This window comes from Aythya marila (genome assembly GCF_965140915.1).
Source record: "Aythya marila genome assembly, chromosome: 1".
In the NCBI taxonomy this organism is placed as follows: domain Eukaryota; kingdom Metazoa; phylum Chordata; class Aves; order Anseriformes; family Anatidae; genus Aythya; species Aythya marila.
Genome location: NC_139042.1, coordinates 131722384 through 131746649, shown reverse-complemented (window position 1 = coordinate 131746649; position 24266 = coordinate 131722384). Strand labels below are relative to the sequence as shown.

Sequence of the window (24266 nt, the reverse complement as noted above, 5' to 3'; positions counted from 1 at the left end):
TATGGAAACAAAGAGTACAAAGAGCATGACAAAGAGTATGAGTTTTTTTCTTCTCTGAATTTAAGAAAATAATAATAGTTTTTAAAATAAGTTCTTGGAAGCACGACTTTTAAGCATAAGATTGAAACTCAGGAAGACTTTTGCAGCATGGTTGTAGATTTAGCTATGTGGCTGAGGCTATGTAGCACCTGTTCTGTCTCCATTTCTTTAAGAAGTATCACTGGGAAATATTCACCCAACTTTGTGAAAAATAAACCTGCAGTAATGATTATCTGGCTATGTATGTGTTGCATTTCTGTGCAGTGTACTAGTACTGTGCGTTGAGACTCTGCACGAAGGTGGGAAGCTGTGTGTTTACTGAAGTAGCAGAATATGTGTGGAGTAACTGAGAAATGGAAACTGGTCCTATAAAAAGACAGTACAGTTACTTTAGGAAAGTAAGTATTTCAAGATATGTTCTGAGAAGGCACATTAATTGTAGACTGTTACAGAAAATAATAGCTGATTTTTTGTCCTATGATCTTCTTCAACATACAGTATGACTTACCAGTATGGGTTATTTTTTTTTAGTTGGGGTGGTGGTGTAAATTTTTTTTGCCTTCTTTGTTTCTGATCAGAGTATTGTAAAAGTTACCCAGAGGGTTTTCATGTACTCTGAGCTGTGTTACAGAGTTCTCTTTGTAAATGTTCTCCTTTGAATGAAAGTAAGTATCTCTGCAAGGTGACAGGGTTTGCTTTGATAAAGCTTTGTAACATTTTCTTCTAGGAAAAGCAGCACAGGCCTGTGATTAGGGAGCAGACCAGTCAGGCCTATTGGTGAAATGTCAAGGAAACTTCTACTGCTGGTGGCCTTTCTGTGCACAGATTTTGCTCCTATGGATATTGAAGGAAGATTGACTGCTGTGAAGGGAGGAGGCAATGCAATTGAAGTGGTGATGTGATGATGTGCAATATGTGGCATTTCAGCCAATATATGAGACACTAAATGACAAGTTTGCAGAACCAAAAGCATTGCAGCTTAGGTTGTGTATTGAGAGCCAGCACTGTAGCAGTTAGCTCTGGGGGATGCAGGTGCTGGGAGCAACTTGTGGCACAGTATTACTAGTGGTTTTGGCAGCATTAGCTCTAGATAGCTGTGCTTAGCTGTGCCTGTTTGTACCTGAGAATCCTGCCAAATTTATTTTGCTAAGTAATGCAAGTTCATTTTATATATTTAGTAAGGACACGGCCAATCTTCATGCTAGATTTCCCTCTCCTCTTGTATTGTGTACAGAGGTGTTCCTATTGCGATTTGGTTTCAGTAACTCCTGACAAATTGTGATGGGTTGGATACATTGACCTGAATCTCTTCTTTCCTGCATTGAAAAGTAATTATGTTGAATTGTCAGTGTTTCAAATGAGAATAAGATCTGCCTTCGTATCTAGCATCTTCTATAGAGAGGTGTTATGAGTTTGACACTTGAATTTCCATTCAAGGGTGGAACAGATCTAGGAAACTTTCCTCATCATATGTGATGCACAGGACTTCCCACCTGCTGTTGTGGATGGGAGAGCGTAGTTAGCAACTGCAGATGTAAACTCAGTATAGGAATTAGATGGTGAGTAAACAGCATTGTCAAATAGAAGCCATCTGCTGCTAACCTGACAAGGATTAAAAACTCAGGCTGTGATTTCTGATTAGAACTCCATAGCTCCAACTCCATGTTGGAACCTCACGGATACAAATGCCGTGGGATTGTGTTCTTGCTTGGGTCAGTGTACTCTTATTACTGTTATGATGGCTGCTGTTGTGCGAGTGTATTCTTTAGACATCCCACTAATTTTGTCATTAAATGTGAGTATTGTGACAGGAAATGAAGCAAGAGTAATCCTTCCAAGTCCCTGCAGTGAGCACAGTCCTGGCATAAGGCAGTGTGGTAGAGGGCTGCATGGCGGCGGTACCTGGAGAGCAGGCAGGCAGAGGAAAGTCTACAGGGCCGTGCTCTTGCCAGGGCCTGTGAAAACATCTGTCCTCCCACACCATGGCAGAGTGCAATGAAGTTTTGTGTGAGGAGCAGCCAAAGCCTTGGAAAGGACTCTGCTGCAGCGAGGAGCTTTTGACACTCAGCTGTGGTGAGCTGGGTGCTGGGAAGGTGAACATGGAGTTCACTTTCTGTGACGTTGTTGTTTTTACTGCTAGATTTTTTAATCAATCTTAGAGCAGGCACATGCAACAGTGTGTTGACCTTTGTGATAGCTTGCAGCTGAATGTCTATGTAATCCTTTGTGTTAGCTGTGCCAAAAGGAACAGGGTAACCAGATGTATGACATACAGAAAGTGAGACAACTGTTTCAAGTTTCCAAAGTCTACCTTCAGACAACACATCTGTAAATTTGTGCTGCAGCAAAGAGTACTAACAAAGCTGAAGGCAGTCTAGCATACGGGCAGGCTCCCGGCCATGCAGGGGTTGCAGAGGGGTTTCTCAGGGGGGAGTGTGTGATGCATCAAAGGGTTTTTGGTCAACTCAGATATACCACCCTGTTTATGGTATTCCTTCAACCAAACTGTTTTCTGACTGTGCTTGAACATTGTCATAACCAAGCCATTTCTGGAAAAAGAAAATCAACCAAAGCATACTTAAAAATGAAGGAAGTGTCTTTCAACACTACTTATGAGTATTTTTTTCAATCTTCTACAGACTGCCTTTTCAAGGTGTGTCCTATGAACCGATATTCAGCCCAGAAGCAGTACTGGAAAGCCAAACAAGCCAAACAAGGAAACCATACAGAAGCAGCACTGCTGAAGAAACTTCAAGTAAGAGACATCTGTATTTGCAATCTTATCTCAATCTGCAGGCTGTAGAGTAACAATAGAATGAAAAACAATAACAAGTGCCTTGGGAACCATCATGATGGGTATTATGCCACAGCAGCAGCCTTCTCCTTTCTTAGCTCTCCTACCTCCTGACTGGCATTTATTGCCCCAGCCCTGGTTTTTGTCTTGCTTTAGGCTGTGGTTTCATTTGGACTAGGGGCTGTGCCTTCGTGCTATCAAGCTTCTAAAAGCCATAATACTTGCTTATAAAGTTAAAAATGGAGTTAATAGAATCAAGAATGGGTCCTGGTTTAAATCATGTGATTATTTTAGAACTCCTTTACAGGAGCTGGGCAGAGGGGTGGACAAAAAGGTGCTGTCCATGCTTCAGTCTGGAAATTCCTCAGAGTTGCAATTGTCTTTGCTTTCAGACTAGATTATTCTTTCAAGAACTGTTTGGGCAGATTGAATGTTGCATCAAAAACAAGACACGCATGTTGAGGAGCAAATCTGTCACTGAAAAAGAGCTGGCCTGATGTTATAATTGGATGCATAAGACTAAATGAAACAATTCTATCAAATGTGGTTCCTACTGTTTCATGTCCAGTAGAGAGGTTGTTGGTACATCCTGTTAAAAAATGCAATAAAGGCACATGGTGTGTGGCTCAAACTCTACAGAGGAATTGGAGCAAGTTGAAATTTCATTCTGTGGTTGTATTTGACCCAGACAGTCATGGTTGGCCTTACTCTTGCAAAATGTGATCTACTGGTTTTGTTTTATTACACAATATATTAAATACACAATTTATATACGAAGCATTTGTATGTAATTACAAAACAAGTAAAAATAATTTTGACAGGGAGAAGGTATCCATAGGCCCTTCTTTTTCCTCCATTAGAATGAAAATAAAGCACCTGGAACTATTTTTCTGGTTTGAAAATGTTTAAAATAGCATGCTTGGTAGGGTGTGTTAGCATGCATTTCAGGTGCGGTCAATAAATTGTGAATGAGTTTCTATTTTGGGTAATAAAAACCAGAATGATGTCAGGTGATTATTGTTCAGAAAATCATGCTGCAGGAAGAGAGGGGCACTAATTTTTTGAGTACAACAATGCTTACAGGAGGCATTTTTAATATGGTGCTATTTCCTTTTTACACTATCTGTTCCATTAGCTGAATTCAGATATTAGTTTTGTAGAATTTAAAGAAATGGTAATTCTTTTGCAGCATGCAGCAGAACTGGAACAAAAGCAGAATGAAAGTGAGAACAGAAAGCTGTTGGGTGAAATTGTAAAATACAGCAATGTCATACAGGTAAATCTATTAAAATACATCTGCCTTCTCTCAGAGCTGAAAAGGAAACAGTTGTTTCATTTCAAGGGTATGGTGAAAATGAAACTAACCACAGTAATCTGAATTGTCAAAGCTCGGGTAAACAGAACTTGGTAAAGTTTACACTATTGTGTTTTTCTGTCTGATTTAAAGACTACCAGAAGTACTACATATTCATGTTTAAATGATGTGCTACAATATACCTTTTATGTGTAATTTTTGTTGTAGTCTAGAATCTGAATGTAAATATATATCTTTATATTATTACATATATTATTTATATATTTTCAAGATTTATTTCAAAATCATACTGTAGTGGTGCTGTGCAGTTCCCTTTAAAACACTGAAGTAATTTGTATTTTGTGACATATAAATGAGACAGAAGTTATGTTCTTAAGTGCAGTACAACTTCCTTGTGAAGTTCCTGAACATAATGCTATTATTGATCCTGGCTCTGTCTGTGTAGTACATGTTGTAAAACTGATCAAGGTGTAATTCTGTCAGTCTGTTATATAGCATCTGTTTTCCTAAACTGCAGTATACTTTGGGAAATCTCTTCTAGTTTTATTTTGTCTTTGCGTATGTATGTTATGAAAAATCACTATGGTATGAAATCCCGTGCCTGCTCTTTGACTGAAGGTGGAAAAGGAAAAGCTATACTAATTTTTTAAAATTGTTATTTGTTCACAGCTACTGCACATAAAAAGTAACAAATACCTCACAGTCAATAAGAGATTGCCAGCTCTGCTAGAGAAGAATGCTATGCGGGTGTCTCTGGATGCTGCAGGGAATGAGGGATCCTGGTTTTATATACAGCCATTCTGGAAACTAAGGAGTGAAGGTGACAATGTACGTGGAAATACTGAATGTATAAGAGGGAAAAGGCAGAAGATTTCCAGAGGATGCATGGTTTCTTTGCTACTAGCATAAATTGTTCAGGAAACGAACAAACAAAAAAACAGTAGTTTGGACTATTAGCTTTTACATCTAATTAGAAGTTTTACCAAACTATATGGTCTGGAATCTGAAATGTTGCCACATTCATTTGAGCCTCTGCTGACCTGTGTTTGGGCAGTTTTGCGAAGTCCACCTGTTATATGCTGGTTTACATTAGATGAAACGCATTGGTATATTTTTGTTTTTCCTTTTTTCTTTAAGAGCCTTTAGGGTCTAATTAAACTCTCAAATTCTGGGCAAAGTTCTGGGAACAAGTCAGCAGAGAGTGTCTCTAGAAGATATGCAGGTTCCTTTAAATCTATCCCCTCTTAACACAAGAGTGGCTTCTGTGACTAAAATTGGTTTTTGATTTTCAGGTGGGTATTTTCTGGGTAGGTTTCAGTGGGAGTACTGTGTATTGGTAAGAGGAAGAAAGCACGGGAGAGCTCTTTGCTACAGATCTGAGATCTGCACCTTGAGGTCAAAACTCAGTTCTTCATTCAGTCAGCTGTGGCTTGTTTAAGAGCCCACTGTGGAAAATTCACATCTACCTCTGAGAAGGCTACATGGTGGACTTGTATGGTTTTATTTTGGGGACCTGTCTGGGAATGTTTGGCCACTCTCCCTTGTGAAGCACTAAGTGAAAGAGCCCTCACAGAATCACAGACAGGAATGCCTGTTTTCTCATGTATTTTCTTTCTCTCATTAACTTTGTGGTTACCCAGCTCTTGGGATGCTGTCCAGGATGAGTGTGGTTGCTTGCAGTTCCTTTTGGCAATATGTTGTGAGGAGGGGAAGGATTGTATTCCCAGCTAATGGTCAGAGTCCACTGAAGTCATAGTCTTTCCCTGTTATATGTAGCAATCAGAAGGTATGTGAAAACCTCTCCCTTTTCCCCAAGCCTGTTCCAGAGAAAAGGAGCGAGCATGAATAGACCTGTGGGTGCCTCTTCATGGTCTTCCAGCTAGGCAAGAGAAGTATTGTGGATCAAACATTAAGCTGATAATTCCTTTCCCTCTTTGGAAAGAAAAGAAGTGACTTACTGCTTTAAGGTTTTGGCTTAATTTCTTAGAATACCACCAGTTCAGCGTCTTCTTAATTTTTCACTCCTGGGAAATAAGTGCGTGTCATGCTTTCCAGACTGAAGACCTGGGGTTCTCATAGTGTGATCTGCAAAGCCATCACAAGCCCTTACACTTAGAGCAGAATGATCAAAATGAGGTCTTAAAAGTCATCTTCAGTGTTTTAGAGTTTTGACTTAATTTGACACCAATGTGGACGCATAAGAAATGTGAGGGTTGGGAAGCTGTTTTGCATGGAAAGTTTACATATCACTGTAGCATCACACTCCACAGGTGGATCTCTGCTGATCTCTCTCCTATTTTGTTCCCTATGAGGCCATATTTAGTGGTATCTGTATTAAAAAGGCTGCCTGGGAAACTGTCAGATTTCCTCCTAACTTAACAGCCTATTTTGGAAATTGCCTGCTGCTCATTTTCTGTCACCAGATATGTTCCATTTCAGAGCTGAGAGCTCTCAGTTATATTTTACATGGGGAAGTCTTGAGACCCAGGTTTTTCTTCCTCTTTCTAGGCCCAAAGAGATCTTGATAATTTTCTTTGCAAACTTCCACTGCTAAATACTAGACTTCAGTAGCCTTCTCAGAAGTGGTCTGACAGGTTTCCCCTCTCAGACTCATAAAGCAGGCAGGTGCTATTTAGGGGGACAGGAGTAGCAAGCGATGTGAGAGGTCTTTCATTTGCCCCTCACAGGTCAAGAGGGGCTCCAGCCTTGTACCCACCCCTTCCCTCTCAGTTGCTCACAGAGGTGCCTGTTAAAGGACTAGTTTCTGGAGGACACACATAATGAAATACCTGATACCTCATAAGCTGGTGTCACTTTACCAACCCACTAGGTTAGCTTTTAAAGTGTTTAGATTTTATTTATTTGTTACAGTTTTCTTCTTTCTCAGCACAGGGGATTAGCTTGGTATATCAGGCCCTTACTCTGTTTACTCTCTTTAGGAACTTCTCTTTCTCCTTTTTTTTTTTTTTTTTCCCCCCTTCTATTTTCGATTTCTGTGCTATAAAAGGAAATTTCCCAGAGAAAATAAATTTTGGAAAGTTTTTACAGAATCTGTCTCTAGAATGGTAGAAGTGAATGTTGAGTGCTTGGGTGACTGCAACTGTGTCAGGGAACCCAGGCAAGGTAGATCCAAAAGAAAATGAAGTGGTTTTGTGTAGGGGAAACTATGATATAGGAAGTCATGTGAGTGACTTCTCTGGTAAATCATTGTGGCTGTGTAGCGTTGTGAAGTGTTTTAAAAAATATTTTTCTGAGGGGGAAAAAAAAAGAAGAAAAAGGAAAGCTTAGCTTGTACAGCAACTGGTTCATTATGCAAATAATGAAAAATATTGCAAAAAATTTACAGTAATTGGCATAACTCTGCAATGTTTTTTGCATGTCTCAGTTCTCCTTCAATGGGAGATATGAGAGATTAAGGCCAGAGCAGGTTCCATTTAGGCTGAAAAGCAAGATTTCCAGTGAGAGCAGGATTAGCTTTGTGTGGAATTCATTTTTGCTTGTCTGCCATTTTAGTTGTTTGAAAACTTGATCTTGCAGCATGACAAGGGAATTGTTGGTCTCAGACTTTGGGAATGGCCAGCCATCCATGAGAAAATTCTGCTAATTCTCCCAGTCTTTGATATATGTCAGCAGTATGATTGCCAGATGTGCATATAACACAAAAGTGATGAAGGTGGAGCAGCAGAGCCTTCAGTGTGCCTGGTAATGTACTTGAATAATTAGTCCAAACTGAAATCAGCGCTCCTGCATCTTAACAGCTAATACAGCTCCTGGTGACAGGCAGTCCTTGTGCTGTACCATAACTGCACTAGAGTATTCGGTCCGACTTCTTGGTTACAGGGTAGATGTAGCTGTTAGAGTAATTCTGTGATTGCCTATAAATTCAGTAAATCCACCTAAGTGATGCCAGACCTGATATCCCATCTAGAAGCCAAAGCAGTGGGTTTTGGATGTGGCTCTTCCTAGTTTGTGTGGCCTCACCGCCAAGTCATAGGCAACTAGGGTTGAATAAATTTAGATGAAAGTTGCTGCATCAAAGACTGAAGGACCTTGGAGATTTATCTTGAATTCAAAAGCTGAATGCTCATTGGTTTCAATGTGAAATTCCATCATTCTCTGGAATTTTATTATCTAGACCAGAAAAAACAAGAGTTTTGTCAAATGAATTGGGAATTAAATTCTCAAGAGCTGCGTGTCAGATACACACAGGGTTTCATTTGGGAAGGATTTTTTAGGGATTTCGTTTGTATGTCTGAGGAAAGAGTCCAGGCAACCAGTCAAGCTATTAGCTGACTGCTGGTTTGCAGCATGCTGTGCCTATGGGTAGCTAAGGAAAAGAAGAAAGAGCTGGTGTTAATTTTATTTTTTCAGAGCAAAACCTTGGGAATGTGTTGTGTTCTCTTCAATAATCTCCACAAAGAATAATTCTACAGGCAGAAATGTGGGCATGCGTTCACATGATTGTGCTCTGTCTCCATTGCCTTGGGCATGCAGGGACATTAGTTGGAGTCAGAAGTGAACTGGGTGGGGTATTTGGGCATGGGTATTGGATAGGAGGAATTCAAAAGAGCAGACTTGCAGCTTGCCAAAAGCTGCGATGTGTAAGAAAAAAAGGATTCCCTCTTCACTTTGCTTTCATTTTCTATATTGCTAGAGGAGGATGTACAGGAAACTAGCAGTCTTAAACTATCTCTGTCCCTTCCTTCCCTACTGCTAATGGAGGTTAGAAACAAGCAGAAAAAGAAGAAAGTAGAAGAACATGGGATATCTCATTGCTTCCATTGCAACTGACAGAGCTGGCCAGAATTGAGGGCAGGTTACTGATGTGGACTTAAAGCAGGTTAGGAGATTGAGACTGAAACTATGACTGCACATAACAGTTCCTTCTGTGGAGCAGAGTAGCTATGTAGTTCTCCTTTCTACTGGTTGCCTCCATGATAACCACAGGAAGCATTAAAAGATATCTTACCCTTCGTCTGTTTTTATTTTTTTAAATAGGATGCTCAATGATGTGCTGTTCTCTCACTGTTATTATTGTCCAGGTGTACTTTCAATAATTTTGAAGTCCTGATTCCACTTTGCAGGATGCAAGCCTGATGTTCTTTTGATTAATGAATTGTCTGGTCTTAACTTCTTAAAACGGGCTGTAAGTAACATCTGTGTGAAGCATGGCATGCAGGAATGTATTGTATAAGTAAGGTTCTGTAAAGGCACCCTGTCATCATTTTTTTTGGTTCCGTTAGTGAACTTTTCTTATTACTTAGACCAAATAGGATTGTTACATGTAGTCTGAGCATGATGACACTGTCTTTTGCTACCGTTTATTTTAGCTGTGTTTGTAAAGAACAGACAACCTTTTTTTTTCACCCCTGCAATAAGTGGACCAGATTCATCTGCATTGAAGTTACGTAAGTCTGGATTGGGCTCTGCTAATCAATGCAGAAAAAACATTTTTATTTACATGTGTCCCAAAAAAGCATGGCTTCTGCAGCATTTCATATAGCAAAAATCACATTTAGCCACTTCTTGTCTTTGTGTGTGTGCACTTAAAATTGCTGGGAACAACATAAGCAAATCAGGACCAATGCCAACCAATCTGTGTGTATTGATTTTTTTCCCCCCCTCCTAGGTGTGAGCTGAATTCTTCATATGCACATCTCAAGCACTTTTTAGGTCAGAGACATTTTCTTATATTTCTTCTCCTTGTCTATATAACTAAGTAATTCCAAGGGCACAGGAATTTGCTTGCAAGGAGTCTAGGACTTCATCTGGTAGAGTGAAGATCTCTCAGCTGCTGTATCCAGTACCTGTGCTGAGCACCAAACATCATTTAGGGAGTAACAGGAAAGGGGATAGAGTGTGTTCACCTCTCTCTGAATTTCCAGTGGTCTATGTTCCTTACTAGTTTGCAGTTCTATAGTCTGAATCAGAGAACTCCTAAGCCTGTCCTGACGTTTGCCAGAAGATGGCATACAAAATGAGGAGTCATTGGGCTAAAAAAGCCTTTTCACAGGCAATTTCTTAAGGCTTTTGTGAAATGAAAAACATTGATGGAAGATGCTGGTTGACAGCAACAGAGGGAAAACAATCCTGTCTGACTACAGGTTGTTTTCTGAGTTTTCTCTGCATTTTGGCTGGGAGTATATATGGGATAAATAGTCCTTAATGCAAATTGTAGATTAACTGATCTGCTCCTGGAATTCATAGGTTCCATATATCTATTTCATGGTCTTGAGTTTCTGCTGAACTGGGTGACATGCTTACTGAGAATGCAAGGACTCATTAGTGTCAAGTTTCAAACCCAAGCAATTGCAGAGGCGCGCATGAACAGAACTGGCCAATAAAGAGATTCCATGTGTGTGTGAATTGTCTGCAGATAAGTTCACCAAGTGCCATTCCTAGAGCATGCATTTGAGTCACTTTTAAAAAATGCAACATTACTTCATTTTATTGGATAATTACATAGGTCAAAATTACATTTTATTTCTGACTTCCAGGTTGTTGTGGGAGATAAAGTTGTACTGATGCCAGTCAATGCAGGGCAGCCTCTGCATGCTAGCAACATTGAACTTCTAGATAACCCTGGCTGCAAAGAGGTGAGTTCATTGGGGGACAGGTAATTGTCAATCTGAGATGTATTATGCCCTGTGGTATAATACCAGAACCCCAGCATAGGCTCAGTACCAGTATTAAACATTGGTTCCAGCTTGGCCTCAAAAAAAAAAAAAAAAAAAAAAAAAAAAGATGAAATGTACTTATTCTTGGCACAAATTTTCCTGTCTCTGAGAGTTTCGTTTGGTTTGTATGAGTTTCTGAAATGCTCACTGGTATGAGCAAGAGTAAGTCCTCCTCCAGAAGCTATTTAGGTTGTCTTTGGGTGATTGTAAATAGACAGAATAGCATTTTGCCCACTGAATCTTCTCCAACATCGACATCATTATGAAGTATTGAGAGCTTCAGGATCCATGTTTGGTACTGTATGTGTCTGTAACTAAGCCATATTCCCTGCTACCCTGAGAGTGGTGTGTTCTTCTATAAGAATAGAATGCTTTTTTTAAAAAAAAAAAAAAAAAAAAAAAAAAAGACCAAACCCAACCAACCCTTATAATTCTCCAATTGTGTTTTTTCTCAAAGGTAAATGCTGTCAACTGTAACACAAGCTGGAAAATAACTTTGTTCATGAAGTTCAGTAGTTACCGAGACGATGTACTGAAAGGAGTAAGTATAATATATTGTTATTATTTTTGAATTTCAGAAATCATACCTTATTTGACTGTATAGAAATATTAGTTCTCTAGTAAATAAAAGAAAACTGAGAACTTCATGGAACCATCAAAGATCCCTTACTACTGTCCTACACGAGCCAGAGTATTTTTCCTTTGTGTTACTATCTTACCCAGTGGAATTGTCTGGATCATGCGAACTTCCAGCCTCTTCCCCCTTCCAGGGACAACTGAGGATCCTTGAGAAACGATGAAGTTCAAGCCCAGAATGATGAGTGCTCTGTACAGAATAGCTGTGATGTTTTAGTTCAGGCCAAGATGCTAAAAGCAGGTATAACAAGGTACAGAAGGGAGTGAAGTATGAAAGATGACAATAGCTGTAATAAGACAATATAGCTTTATAAGCTGATGGATTGCACAGCTTTGTGTCTCCAGATCACTTACATTTTCATTTGGAATAAATAAATTTCATTTATTCTCGCTTGTACCTTAGTAAGTCATTAACAGCTGGCTGTTTTGGGTAGGTATTGAGGGTATCACTAGGTTTTGAGGAAGAATTTGAAAGGGTGTATCTGTGTAGACCTATTTGGGCATAGTGCTTCAAGCTCTGGGGAGATGTAGAATGAAACAAAAATGATGCCAATGGAATAGAGAGGGGATATCAGTTTTGGTTGCAGAGAAAAAAAAAAGATGAAAAGATAATATTAGAGAAGAGCAAAGCAATAGGAGCTTTATAGATAGCGAATGGGATAAAGGGGATAATTGTGAATACCTTACATTTGCTCTGTAGGAAAGGAAGGGCCATGGCAAACGTCTACATGAGGGGCAAGACGAAGCAAGAAGTTCTTGCTGCATTTTTTTTGAGAAGATGAGGCTGGGAGAGGAACTGAATATGAGTTGAGAAGGGAGAAGGTGCTGTGGAGTAGTGTGAGTTTAAGAGAACCTGGATGTCCAGGACCAAGAGAGACAGAGGTTCAAAACTGGGAGCCTGACTTGTGACAGGGAAGCCTGAGAAGAGGCTGGAGTTGGGGAATGAGTCATGGAAAGTCTGAGTGGATGAAGGAAGGTGACAGAGGAGGCTTTGAGATTTCTTGAGCCTACCAAAGCATATGGTACTAATGCCCCTGTCAGAACAGGTCTAGTGAGGGTTAGTGAGGTTTGGCTCTCTAGTATAGAATGTATTACAGGAACAATGAAAGGAACTATGAGCTATGGTGTATAGCTGTACTGTGCCTTCACAGAAAGCTGGTTTCCCTAAATATCGCTAAAGATAGATCATAAATGAAAAACCCATTTAGTAAAGTTAGCTAAAATTAAAAATCACCTTTGGGTTAACTGTTACATGCTATTTGTTATAGTGCTCTGAATCAAGTTTTATTTTCATAAAAGCACATGGATGTCATGCAGGAATGAGTTACTGCATTTTATACTAGATTTCCAGACTCAGTGCTGAGGTTATATATTCTGCACTTGGTACCTGCTCTGGCAACAGGAAACTAATAAACATTTTCTTAGCATTAACTATGATGGCATCACTGAAGCTAGTACAGATATAGAGGATGAGTCCAGCAGCTTTCCATACCACTTAATAATGCTTCTTTTTCGTATCACTTTAGGGAGATGTTGTTAGGTTGTTTCATGCAGAACAAGAGAAGTTTCTGACCTGTGACGAATATGAGAAGAAACAACATATTTTCCTTCGTACTACATTGCGTCAGTCAGCTACCTCTGCAACAAGTTCTAAGGCACTGTGGGAAATAGAGGTACTTTTTTGCTTTTTATAAATATTTTAGTACACGAAGGCCAGGATTCAGTGAAAATACTTAACCACAACATGAATCATTTATAGCCTCTTGATATCGTCATACATCTCTCCGTATCTATTGCTATTTTATGACGTTTGTGTAGGATGTACACTGAAGAGATGCTTTATTGCTGTGAGCATGTGGAGAGAGGATGTTTTCTTACTATATTTAGCTGTACTGAAATGACGAAGGGTCAAATTCAGACCTGATGTAAATGGTGCAATTTTTCAAAGCCAATAGAATTACGTTCACATATCCTGAGTTCTGAGTGCTTATATTTGAGTTCATGTGCAATATAGAAAATTGAAATTGATGACTGACAACAAATCTCATAAACATGAATGAGTCTATTCTTCTGCAGCAGGGCACATCAACATCTGTTTAGTTAGGCTGAATAAGGTTGTCTTTGAATGGGTGTGATTTTCAGATGATTAGCAGATACATTATTGTTTAACTGAGGAACATTAGAAACTGGTATGTCTCGAGCTCTTGCCATTATAGTAATGTAACTCCTGTGTCCAAAAGTTCTTAGGTGTTGAACTAATTTTGTGCATTTAAAACAAAGAGCTCCTCACTCAGGCAAATGGTAAGTTTTGCCTTCATTTTTTAGTAAGAACTATATTAAATATGCAGAGTATATTGTACTTACAGTTATTTTAGATTACTTTACCCCTTATGAGAGACAGGGACTGGTGGATTTGAAGATAGCAAATGACCTACAGGTCAGTCAAATTTTTAAAGAAGTAACTTGGGGTATTTAAATTGATATGGAGATATTTAATCACTTAAAAGAAAATTTATCAGAAATCCCCAGTGTTATCAAAAATGGAGCTGGTATAAACGGTTAAACACTGTAAGAGTTGGAGTTTTGCTTTTAAGTAGTACTCTAGTTATTTAAAGCAAAATTTGGCTCATCATGTTTGCAGTAAGTAGATGAATGAAAATCTGGAAAGTAAGCTGAGTCATTTTTCTGGCACCTAGTGAAAAATAAATGTAATGAGTTGTTATCTCTGGTGGGCTTAGTGTGAACACAGAACTCCTTTTTTGTGTTAGACTGTTTGTAATTATGTAGTTTACATATTTTTATTTGGAATGAGCTGTAAGAAATGACGGTGATCCAAGTATGATCTTGAGAAGCATTAAAAATCTGTACTTCTTACAGGTTGTCCATCATGATCCTTGCCGGGGAGGGGCAGGACAGTGGAACAGCTTGTTTAGATTTAAGCATTTGGCAACTGGAAACTACTTAGCTGCAGAGGTAAGAATGTCAATTAAACAAGGGATTGTCCTACTAATTCAGAACCACTGAATAGGTCCAGAACCATTCGTAGTTTCACAATGTAGGTCTCTGAAAAGATCCCACACAAGGTCTGGATGTGGACAACAGGATGTGCAGTGCTGTGTCACTCTTTATAGCTGTATTCAAGGGTTGCAAGGACAATTTTCTGAGCTACAGTACACTGGTAGGTGAGTTCAAGACAACATCTAACCTTAATTTCAACTGTGCTGTTGAATCTTTAATCTACTGTTTGTTGTCATGGTGCTAAGGCAGTCATCACTGTTGCATACGCATTTATGTTTAAAATCGTTGCATTCATTTCTTTCTCTGCCCTTGTTTGCCCTTGATTTTTGGAGTGCTGTTGTGCTCACTCAACTATTCTTCTTTGCTGGCTCAGACAACCACGTAGAAATTAAAGCTTTTAAGAGTGGAACTGAATGTAATCATTGAGCCTGATCAGAGAAGTGCAGACACTCTAGACTACTGTAATTCAGTCATCATTCCTTTTTCTCTTGCAGGCTCTAGACTTCTTGAAAAAATATTTCTGTTGTATGGATCTCACTGTGTTGGTCTCTTCAAACCAGCATGTAGCCCAAGGCATCTTTGTGATCTGTAGAAACTTGGGAAAAAAACCTGTCCCGTGTTATGTCATGACTTTGTGTCATTCTAGTGTGCTGTGATTCATGTGTTCTGCAGTCTTTTGACTAAAAATAGGAACTAAAAAAGGTTTGAAGAAACTTTTGCCCCATTTGAGGGAATAGGAGGTCCAGGAAGAGGAGGAGATCTTCCAGATTTTCTGATTATTATTTGGTACTTTATGTAAAGGCAAAATAGTGTTGTGACTCCCCAAAACAGCAGCGTAATATTCATAATATATTTTAGGACACATATTTGTCCTTAAAGATAAGTAAGGCTTTTGACAGGCTGGAAGAGAGCAGATAGTACTGAGTTTATGAAATGGGAGAGCCTTGGATTTTTCTGTGGTTGCAAGAAGCCATGAACTTTTAAAGTTCTATCTAATCCATATTAAGTGTGGCCTATATTAAAGCTGTATCAGTGGAATTAAAAGTATTTTTTTCTACTGATTTATGCAAGTGTGTGCAGGATTGTCTCTGACTTATGCTTGCAAATATGAGTGTAAAAATTTAAAACCACAAGAGCCAGTTGTAAAACATGGTAATTAGGGAACCCCTCAAAAAAGGGCTTCTTCTAACTGGATTGAGTTAAATTTGCAGCAGTGCAACTTCTGTATGTAGAGAAGTCCTTCATATTCCCAGGTGCTGCTTTCACTTTCCAGCTCCTGTCACAGCCTGCATTTATTTCAGAGTCAGGGCAAACAGGGGCTATTGAGCCTTTAATTACTTCTAATTATTTCAAAGCCAGTATCAAAACATAAACAGTGGAGCACCAGGAGAGATGCTTACGGTGTTTTCCATCTAAGACTGAATGTAATTTGGATTGTTTCATTGATTTTGGTAGTCACTCACAGTGTAAGTTAAAAATTTAATGATCTCACTCTGAGTGAGCGAAGAGCATCCTCCCTGTAAAGGCAGTGGGCCAGCATGCCTTTACAGCTCTGCCTTGTGCTGCTGCCTCCATACTGCAGCAATATTCTGGTTTGGCTGAAGCCAGCTTGCTTTATTGTGCATTTAATATTGGTTAATTATAGCAAATTTTCAAGTAGCAACTAGTACTCCCAGTTCCATTTTTTTTTTTTAACTTTGATTACAGTAAGAGATGCTCCTACTAGAAAGATTTTATTCAGACTGGCTAGTCTGGTCGAGAGTCAGAAGAGGCACTTTTTCTCTGCTGTGCCCTCTCTGTGCTCAAGCATGCTGACTAATGGGTTTCCTTTTCCTACACCATATCTGCTCAGGGATTTTCAGGAGAAAAGTCTTGAGGTGAAGAGCTGTTGCACTTCACTGAATGCAGAACCTAAGCCTAGGACCTCTCTACCACTGGAAAAGAAATCCCATCAGGAAGACTTGTAAAGTGAAGAGTACAATTGGTGCAGTAGAGTGAGAACTGGAAAAGCATTTGGGCTGAACAGAGGTGAAATGCTGTGACTGGAGAGCAGCATTAGTTACTGTATCTGTGAAGTGCAAAATACCTGCTGGTGGAGATATTAAAGGTAATGCTGTAATAAAAACCTGTGAACTGTATTTTACACAGTTTACGTGTTAGGTACAACGTACCGCCTAGACATCCATGTCAAAATTTACGAAGAGGCAGGCAGACACCAAATGTGCGTGAGCTAACTTTAAAACATTTAGACAAAGCTTACTGAACACTTATCTGTACTCTTGCAGCACAGCATGATTACTAATGGATTATCAACAGCGTCACACGTTGCCATGACTTGGTTTTGTTTAAGCTTCCACGATAAAGATATCTAGAGTGAAATAAGTACAAATAAGTAAACAAAATTCATGATTTTTTTTAAGTATTCTGCTGTTGGCTAATGATAAAATTTGTGCTGCAGTTTGAGCTATTGTAAATCAGAATTTATCACCTTTTTATAACCAGCATTTCCTTACCTCATCTTTCTGTAAACCAGATTGATGTGTACTGCAAAATTCTGCAGCAGAATCTTGAATGGGTCAAGTCTTAGACAATGAGCAGAAGTGTCTGTCACCAGGGTGTTTCCTTTGGCTTCTCTGAAGTTAGGCCTTGTACCTTATGTCTGTAGTGCTGTGCCTTCCCTTCTTCTCGAAGTCTTCCTATACCAGATTAAACTGATCAGCTTAATTTGTGGCTCAGTGGGTCTGACCCATGTAATGAAAGGATGTCATTGCAGCTTGTTAAGGCCAGGGGATAATCTGGGAACTAAGAAAGACCAAGATGCTTGCTGCAGCAATTCAGAAATTTCCAACTGATAAACGTAAAGGTGTTTAAATATTACAGTGATTAGTTTAAAAGAAAATTAATTTTGAGGCAATATTGCTGTTCAGTGAACAAAACATGTGAGTGCTTGTAAATGTAATTCTTGTAAACTTGAAAGAAAGAAGTGAGGATGTGCAAGTCCTAAACTACAGATTCCTAAGAATCACAGTCTGTCACCCAGTTTTAGGTACCTTCTAAAAGACGAAGGGTTCTTTGATACCTCTGACTTCTGATGCAGTTTCAACTTGTACCTTTATTCCTCTTTCCACATGGCGTTAATTAGGCTGATTTTCATTAACACACTTTGAAATTTCATAAGACCCATTAATACCATAAAGCAACGTAGACCCTACTACTGTGGCTGTGGCTAAGTCACTCTGAAGGACCCCTGCTGAAGGAGACCCAGCGGTGGGCATTTGCTGATTAGCTGCATCGTCATTCCACTACTATTATGTACAGCCTTTGATATGCTCTGACACATCAGATGCATGTATGCTCTCAGCCTGTTATTTAAGACATGGGATGGCTATGCTGAAGAAAGCGTTTCATGTTTTGTGGTAAGACTTTAGACATCTGGAATCTAGTAGGTGGTAATGTCTCCTCTGTTTCTGGTGTTTGGAAATCTGAAACCACTGGCTCAGACATTCCCAAAACATTGAAATCATAAAAAGGCAGAACTAATTATTCAGCTGAAAAATTAGGAAGAGAAGTTTTCCTCTGCTTGTTCTTTGGAGATAGTGGGAGTTCTGCTGTTAATGTCAGAAGGGATTGATTTCACTGAAAGCGTTGAGCCAGATCCTTAGTGGAAGATTTAGATACTAAGACACCAGTTAAGGTCCGGGCTGCCGAGTTTGTTTTTCATCTTCACCAAGTCAGTGGTCTTTTAGAAAAAAGTCTATAGAAGATTCTTTTTTTAGCCCTGGTTACAACAAAATGACCCAAGTTATTTTGAAGTTTTATATTTATAAAGAGCCACTGTACTGTTAGGTGAAAATTGAATGTTTCAAAATAATGAAGACTTTCCCAAAATTTTTAACATGCATGTACCACGTGTAGAATGTACCCAAGTCAGTCTGCATGTGTGTGGCAATGAGCTGTAATTTGCTTGAACAGCCTTTCAAATTCTGCAGGTTGGGACCACGCAGCTGTGCCTTTCTCATGACCACACATAACCTTTTCAATATTCTAATTGCCTGGATAAAAGTCTCTTTGAACTGAGTGCCAGCTTATTGATTGTGCTAAACCAGAATATGCACCTTTAATATTGTTCTCCATGTGTGCACCAGCTCCAGTTCTATCATTTCTAAACTGAATAAGTTATAACTATTAACACTTGCTGAGTGCAGATGTTAAACAGAAATGTGTGTGTCCATGCATACATGCACACACAAGAAATGCATAAATGGATAAGTGTAATTTTATGTTTAACTTCTCTGGTGAGATGGGTGTTGCTGAAATACTCATGAAATACATGTGTAAGTATCAAATCACATGTTAATCTCAGGTATTTCAGCAGATAATGGGTAAACCGTACACTGCTTGTGGAACATGGTGAACATGTACATAATCATAGACAATGCAGAACTTTTAAGGAAAAATCTGTAATAATTCTTTTTTACTTAGCTTGGATAGACTAAGACTAGACTAATATACCATATAACATATTAGGTACCTTGGCAAGATACAGCAGTGAATCTGATGAGGTAATTGTCTTTAACATGGGATTAATTACGTTATACTAAAGGAATTAAGATGATGCAGATAAGGTGGCAGCCTTAATGTTTACCTTCTATCACTGTATAAAATTGTGGCCATAAACAAGTGTTTAAATTGTTACTGTGTCTTCCAAGAAGGTGCATGGAGTACTGGTGTTTGGAGCACGTTGCTATAACGTTGAGCTGTCTCAGCTGATGCTTTGTAAAATCTAATCTATACCTGAAGTTCTTCTAGATTAAAGAGAGAAGACTGAGAACAGACTGGCCACTGTGATAGGTTGAAGCAATAAGCTCAGAGGTAATGGCAGAACCAAACATACTTTTCCTTACTTGCAGCGTGGTTCGTTTGCTAAACCAAATTGTTGCTCATACAAAGAACCTCATTCAGAAAATCTCTCAGGAGTAGCCTTGTCTTTGAAGGTAGTGGAATGTGAGCATTTACGTGCTCAAGTGTCAAGGGTCTTTCAAATACGGATGAGATGGGTTTGGCTTTTCTCTGGAAGTTTTCAGCTGTGCAGCCACTCCTGCAACTTCTTTGAACACTGTAGAACTCAGTGAACACTGTAGAGCTCAATGAAACTTTTGACTTTTGCATGTGAATACGCTTCCGAACAGCTTGTATAGGATAATGGGTCTGGCAAGGTCTTTGATACTTATTCTGGTGATGAAGGAGTCACAGAGCTAAACCTGTCCTCTAGCTAGCTGCTTTTGACAAAGGTAGCAATCATCTGATGGGTGTCTCAGATGCATGCCCACTGGAAAACTCATCTCACTTTCTTACTGGGTTTGCTTGCTTCTTCCCGCAAGAGTGAAGTTGCAGGGTTTAAGCCATAAAATGTATCAAGACTGACTAGAGTTTTGTTCTAAGCTTTTTTTTTCTTTTTTTTTTTTTTTCTTTCCCTAAATCCCATATGAAACACACACACTTTCAGCTTTGGGGCATTTTAGGACTAGATGCTCAATGCAGTTTTTTTTTGAATGCAGGAATGATTAAAGCCAGTTTGCCTGAGAAGTACTGGGTTACATATGCATGAGATGAAATGACAATTATATGAATATTCTAAATTGAATAGGAAGTCCAATCCAAACCACCAGAGATGTAGTTCAGTGATAAGAGCACTTCAGTGACAATGTAGGCTTGTGGAAATATCACGTTTCTGCAGGTATTTGATTGTGGTCTCATGACACATTATGCTATCCCTGAGGTTGTGTTGGCACAGACTGGGGTGAGATGGGGAGGGAATAGACAGTGCTGTAGGTTGGATCACTGAGCTAAGACATGGGGGCACAAGTGTTTTAGGTAGGTTAGTGGGAACTCCTAGCATCAAAGCTAGCATTAAAGGTCCTGCCTTGTGGGACTGTGAGCTGGATTTCACCTTCCTGTAGCGTAAGGTACTTGCTGAGAACTGTTGAATAAATGATCTATTAAAGCTCTTTGTGTGCCTCTTGTCTTTCCTGAATAATTTCTTCATGTATCATGTCACTCTACATTTCATTCTCTTAAATGTATTTCTGTCTTATATCTCCCTCGGTGTTAAAAATCTTAGCTTGCCATGTGATTTATATCATTATAATATGCATTTATCTGGGTAGACAAAGCCAAACTATTTGTAATAAATTTAATCCTGTTGTAATAATCACTTGATTTGGGTCATGGTGAAGATAGCCAAGACATGTTCAAGTTAATACTAATAAAAAATAATAATTTCTTGCCTTCTGACCAGCACATAGTAAAGAAGTGGAACTTGCTGCCACAAGAATTGAAAACAAAGCACTTAATGAGATTTTCAGAAAGATTTGTATGAGTAATAGCTTCCTCAGCATTAGCTAAGATGAAAAAAAAAATGTGAAAGGGAAATCAGTTCTTAAACTGGAGGCTGTACACCAGGATTAACTCCATGGAGCCTCGGAGAAACTTTCTCTGTAGTTTTAGGGACTTTTTTCTTTCATCTTCTTAAACAGTGGTGGAAAATGAGTTACTGCATAGGATTTTTATTTTTATTTTTTAAATGCAACTGAGATTAAATGTGTGAAGGCCATAAGTTAGGCCTTTTGATACCTAAGTTTTGGAGATTGGAGTACTGGCAGGTATCTTTTGTGTTCAGGAAGCAAAAAGTGGTATTTTTTTTTAGGGTGGCATGGAGGCAAGCAGTAATGCAGATAGTGTAAAGGAGAAAAGCACAGTGGTAAATTTAGTGTCGTTCCTTCTGCCTTTAGAAATGGTAAGGAAAATAACTGGATAAAAATGGGCTTTTAACAGATGTGCATGTACCTTTTGCTCAATGGTAACAGTTTGCAAACTACAGAAGGTACCAGGAGATGGCAGCATCCACCAAGGCCTTCATGCATCTGCTCACGTTTAGTTTGTTGGTACTGTGGGACCTCCTTACCTGGAGATTGCTTCAAAATCTTCCTTTGGAGTCTTTTTTTCCCCAAAGTCTTTGTTAAATGTTAATAGAGTATACAGATAGTTCCATTTTGTTGGGCTCAGTGATTAAAGGGTCTTGTAAGAAAAAGGCACGTGAAGGTGAACTCAACACTGTGAGCCCTATTTATGCTTCTCACTGTCTCATAGGAGGCACATGGTTTTGTTTTAAAGCTCTGTAAGGACTGCAGAATAATTTACAGTTATGTGTGAAGAGATGGAAGAGATCCAGAGACTAAAGGAAGAGAAGAGATTACTGATTTACAGGGCCAGTTTAACCTGACTTGAACGTGGCTTGTTGAAGTGACAAAGTTAGAAACTGTTAATTTAGCAACACCAGGGCCAGGTTTACAAAGGTTTTTAAGAACATGGGGGATGCAGCTCAATTTCTTGGCTCAACTTGTTTCAAGCATGCTGGAAGTTAGGAACAGCGTTCATTTGCATGTTGTCAGTGTGCATATACCTTCAGAAATCCAGATCTTTGAGGAAGGGTTTTTCTTCTGGCATACTGGTTTTGCAGTGGTGGTCTGTGAGCCTGTGTTCAGCTAGACCTTTTGGGTCCTATGTGGAGTTGGCTGCATTTGAGCAGTGTTTTTATGGGTGATCTGAGCTGTAGGAGAAGAAATAGGAAGACACAAACACAGCACTTGTCATTTAGTCATTATAAGGACTGTTTCTGTTATTAAAAATACAACATCTGCTGGTATTGCATTTTGATGTGTTCCAAAACAGTAAATGTAGACACTTCTGTTCTATATTGCATTTTATTTCCTTATTATTTCAGGGTAACTTGAGAAGATTTTATTAAATTATATTAGTGCCTCTTTTTCTTTATTTTTGGTGCTTGATGAAGGTTTGTAAGGCTTTTTTTTTTTTTTTAAAAAAAAAACTCTAACAGTTTCAGTGATGTCCAATTCAGTCATTCGTAGTTATTTCTGGGAGGGCCACTGAAAGTCACAGGGAATATTAATATTTAGAACATAACCCTTGAAGAGATGAGGATTTATTTTTTTTAATACCAAAAGATAGGCCTGCCGTTGCTTATACAGCAACTAAAAATGCCTTCAAGATGACTTATCCTTTAATCTTAGAACAAGAGTGAGCAGTTGGCTCAGGAAGGTGTCGGAGCCTATTCTCATTCCTGTTTTTGACAAGCAGATAGTTTAGTCTCAGCGGGGTTCCCTTGCAAAGTACCTGTGGCCACTTAAGTTGGCAGCATGGGGCACCTGAAGCCAAATGAAGGATTCATGTCTCTGAGCCCTACCTGGAAACTCATCTGATCTGCTAAGACAGGGCTTGTAAGCAAAACAGCAGCAAAATGCAATCCTAAAATTTTGAGATCTTAAAACTTTCCTCAGATTATGATTGTCAGGAATTTAGCACCAGATGCTGTGGCAGTACTGAATGAAGCTTATCTAGGTAGAGTTACAGCTGCTCTTTCTCCAGCAAGTTAATAAGATGGCAAGAGTTTTTGAATACCACTGAAGTCTTTGAAATTATGTGAAAGTCCGTTTGGATTTATTGAAAACTATTCAGTATGACATAGCAAAGAACCAAGCAAGCCTAATGAAGATGAAAGATTTGAAAAGTTGACTGTTGTGGTGGCTTTTTTTTCCTTAAGCATTGACCTTGTTGGTTGGGTAACAAATAGGCTGAGTGTTAATGGGCTGGCTATGGAATGGAAGCTATTTTTATGTGTTTAATTAGAACCTTTAATTCTTTGTTTAATGCTGTTTTTAGTCAAGTTATTAAAATGCTCTTTTAGCTGAAATTTGGCAGTCTGATTCCTTCACTGAAGAGATTTTAAATATCCTTTACCTAGTCATAGTCAACAAAATTCGATTAAAATAAGCGTGAGTATTTTTTTCCCAAACTCCCCTCTCACCTAAGTAAATGAGAGTCCAAAAATAGGCTGTTTGAGTACTTCCCTTGCATCTCTGTCTAGGAAAGAAGCATTTAATATTAATATGAAATTCCAAACTGTTTGCCTACAGTATAGACTGAGACTTAAAATTCACTTGTTGGACTGTAAAGCATATTTTGCTTTGTGTCGATGCAAAACAAACAAACTATAAGAAAAACCTAGAGCAGTGTATTAGCGAGAAGTTGTTCTACTCAATAGTGAAAACTCAGAGGAGATAATGCAACATGAAATCTTACGTATTTAAAACTTTAAGGAATAATTTTGACTGCCTTTAATGATCAGTAGAGTTAAAAGAGTCTGGGACTTACGGCACTCGATCTAACAGGATAGATACCTCTTAGGATTAGCAGGGCACTTATATTTTCTGAACACCAACTACCAGAAATAACACACAAACACATATTTGCAAGTTGATACTTCCTCCTATGCAAACTTTACAAGAGAAAGATTGTTGTGAGGACAGTAGGCAAAAATTCAGGAATTTGATTCCTTGCTCTTCTACAAACCTCCAAATAATTTTAACTAGAAATGGTTAAACACATTGTGTGCATCTGTTTTCCAACTGTTAAAGCTGGCTTTTGTTATGTGGTTGTCAAACACATTGGGGACCTCCTGGTGCTCCCACAGTATGAGTATATTGGTATATATATGCATTCATACATCTTCTCTTAAGTGCTACCATGGACAAAGGCAGAACCTGAAATCTATCTGAGATACAAGTTTTTACATACCCAGGAGGACCATCTCCAACTATGAATCCAGCCTTCAGGCTCTTGCAGATACCCTGTGTAGATCACAAGCTGGGAATTTGCCCTGTTACACAATTGCAAGTAAATGCTAGTTCTGTTTAGATTTAAAAGAATG

At 38.9% G+C, this 24266-nt stretch overlaps 1 protein-coding gene across 2 annotated transcripts in view; it reads left to right on the top strand.

Annotated features, from left to right (window-relative positions):
- Nucleotides 1-24266, top strand: part of ITPR2 (inositol 1,4,5-trisphosphate receptor type 2) — a 271369-nt gene that overhangs the window by 38233 nt on the left and 208870 nt on the right. For both annotated transcript variants that reach the window (XM_082784800.1, XM_082784799.1), the window contains exons 3-9: nt 2679-2794; nt 4023-4109; nt 4818-4976; nt 10646-10744; nt 11283-11366; nt 12988-13134; nt 14339-14434. In XM_082784800.1, the coding sequence (XP_082640926.1) occupies nt 2679-2794; nt 4023-4109; nt 4818-4976; nt 10646-10744; nt 11283-11366; nt 12988-13134; nt 14339-14434 (788 nt within the window). The remainder of the gene's footprint in view (nt 1-2678; nt 2795-4022; nt 4110-4817; nt 4977-10645; nt 10745-11282; nt 11367-12987; nt 13135-14338; nt 14435-24266) is intronic.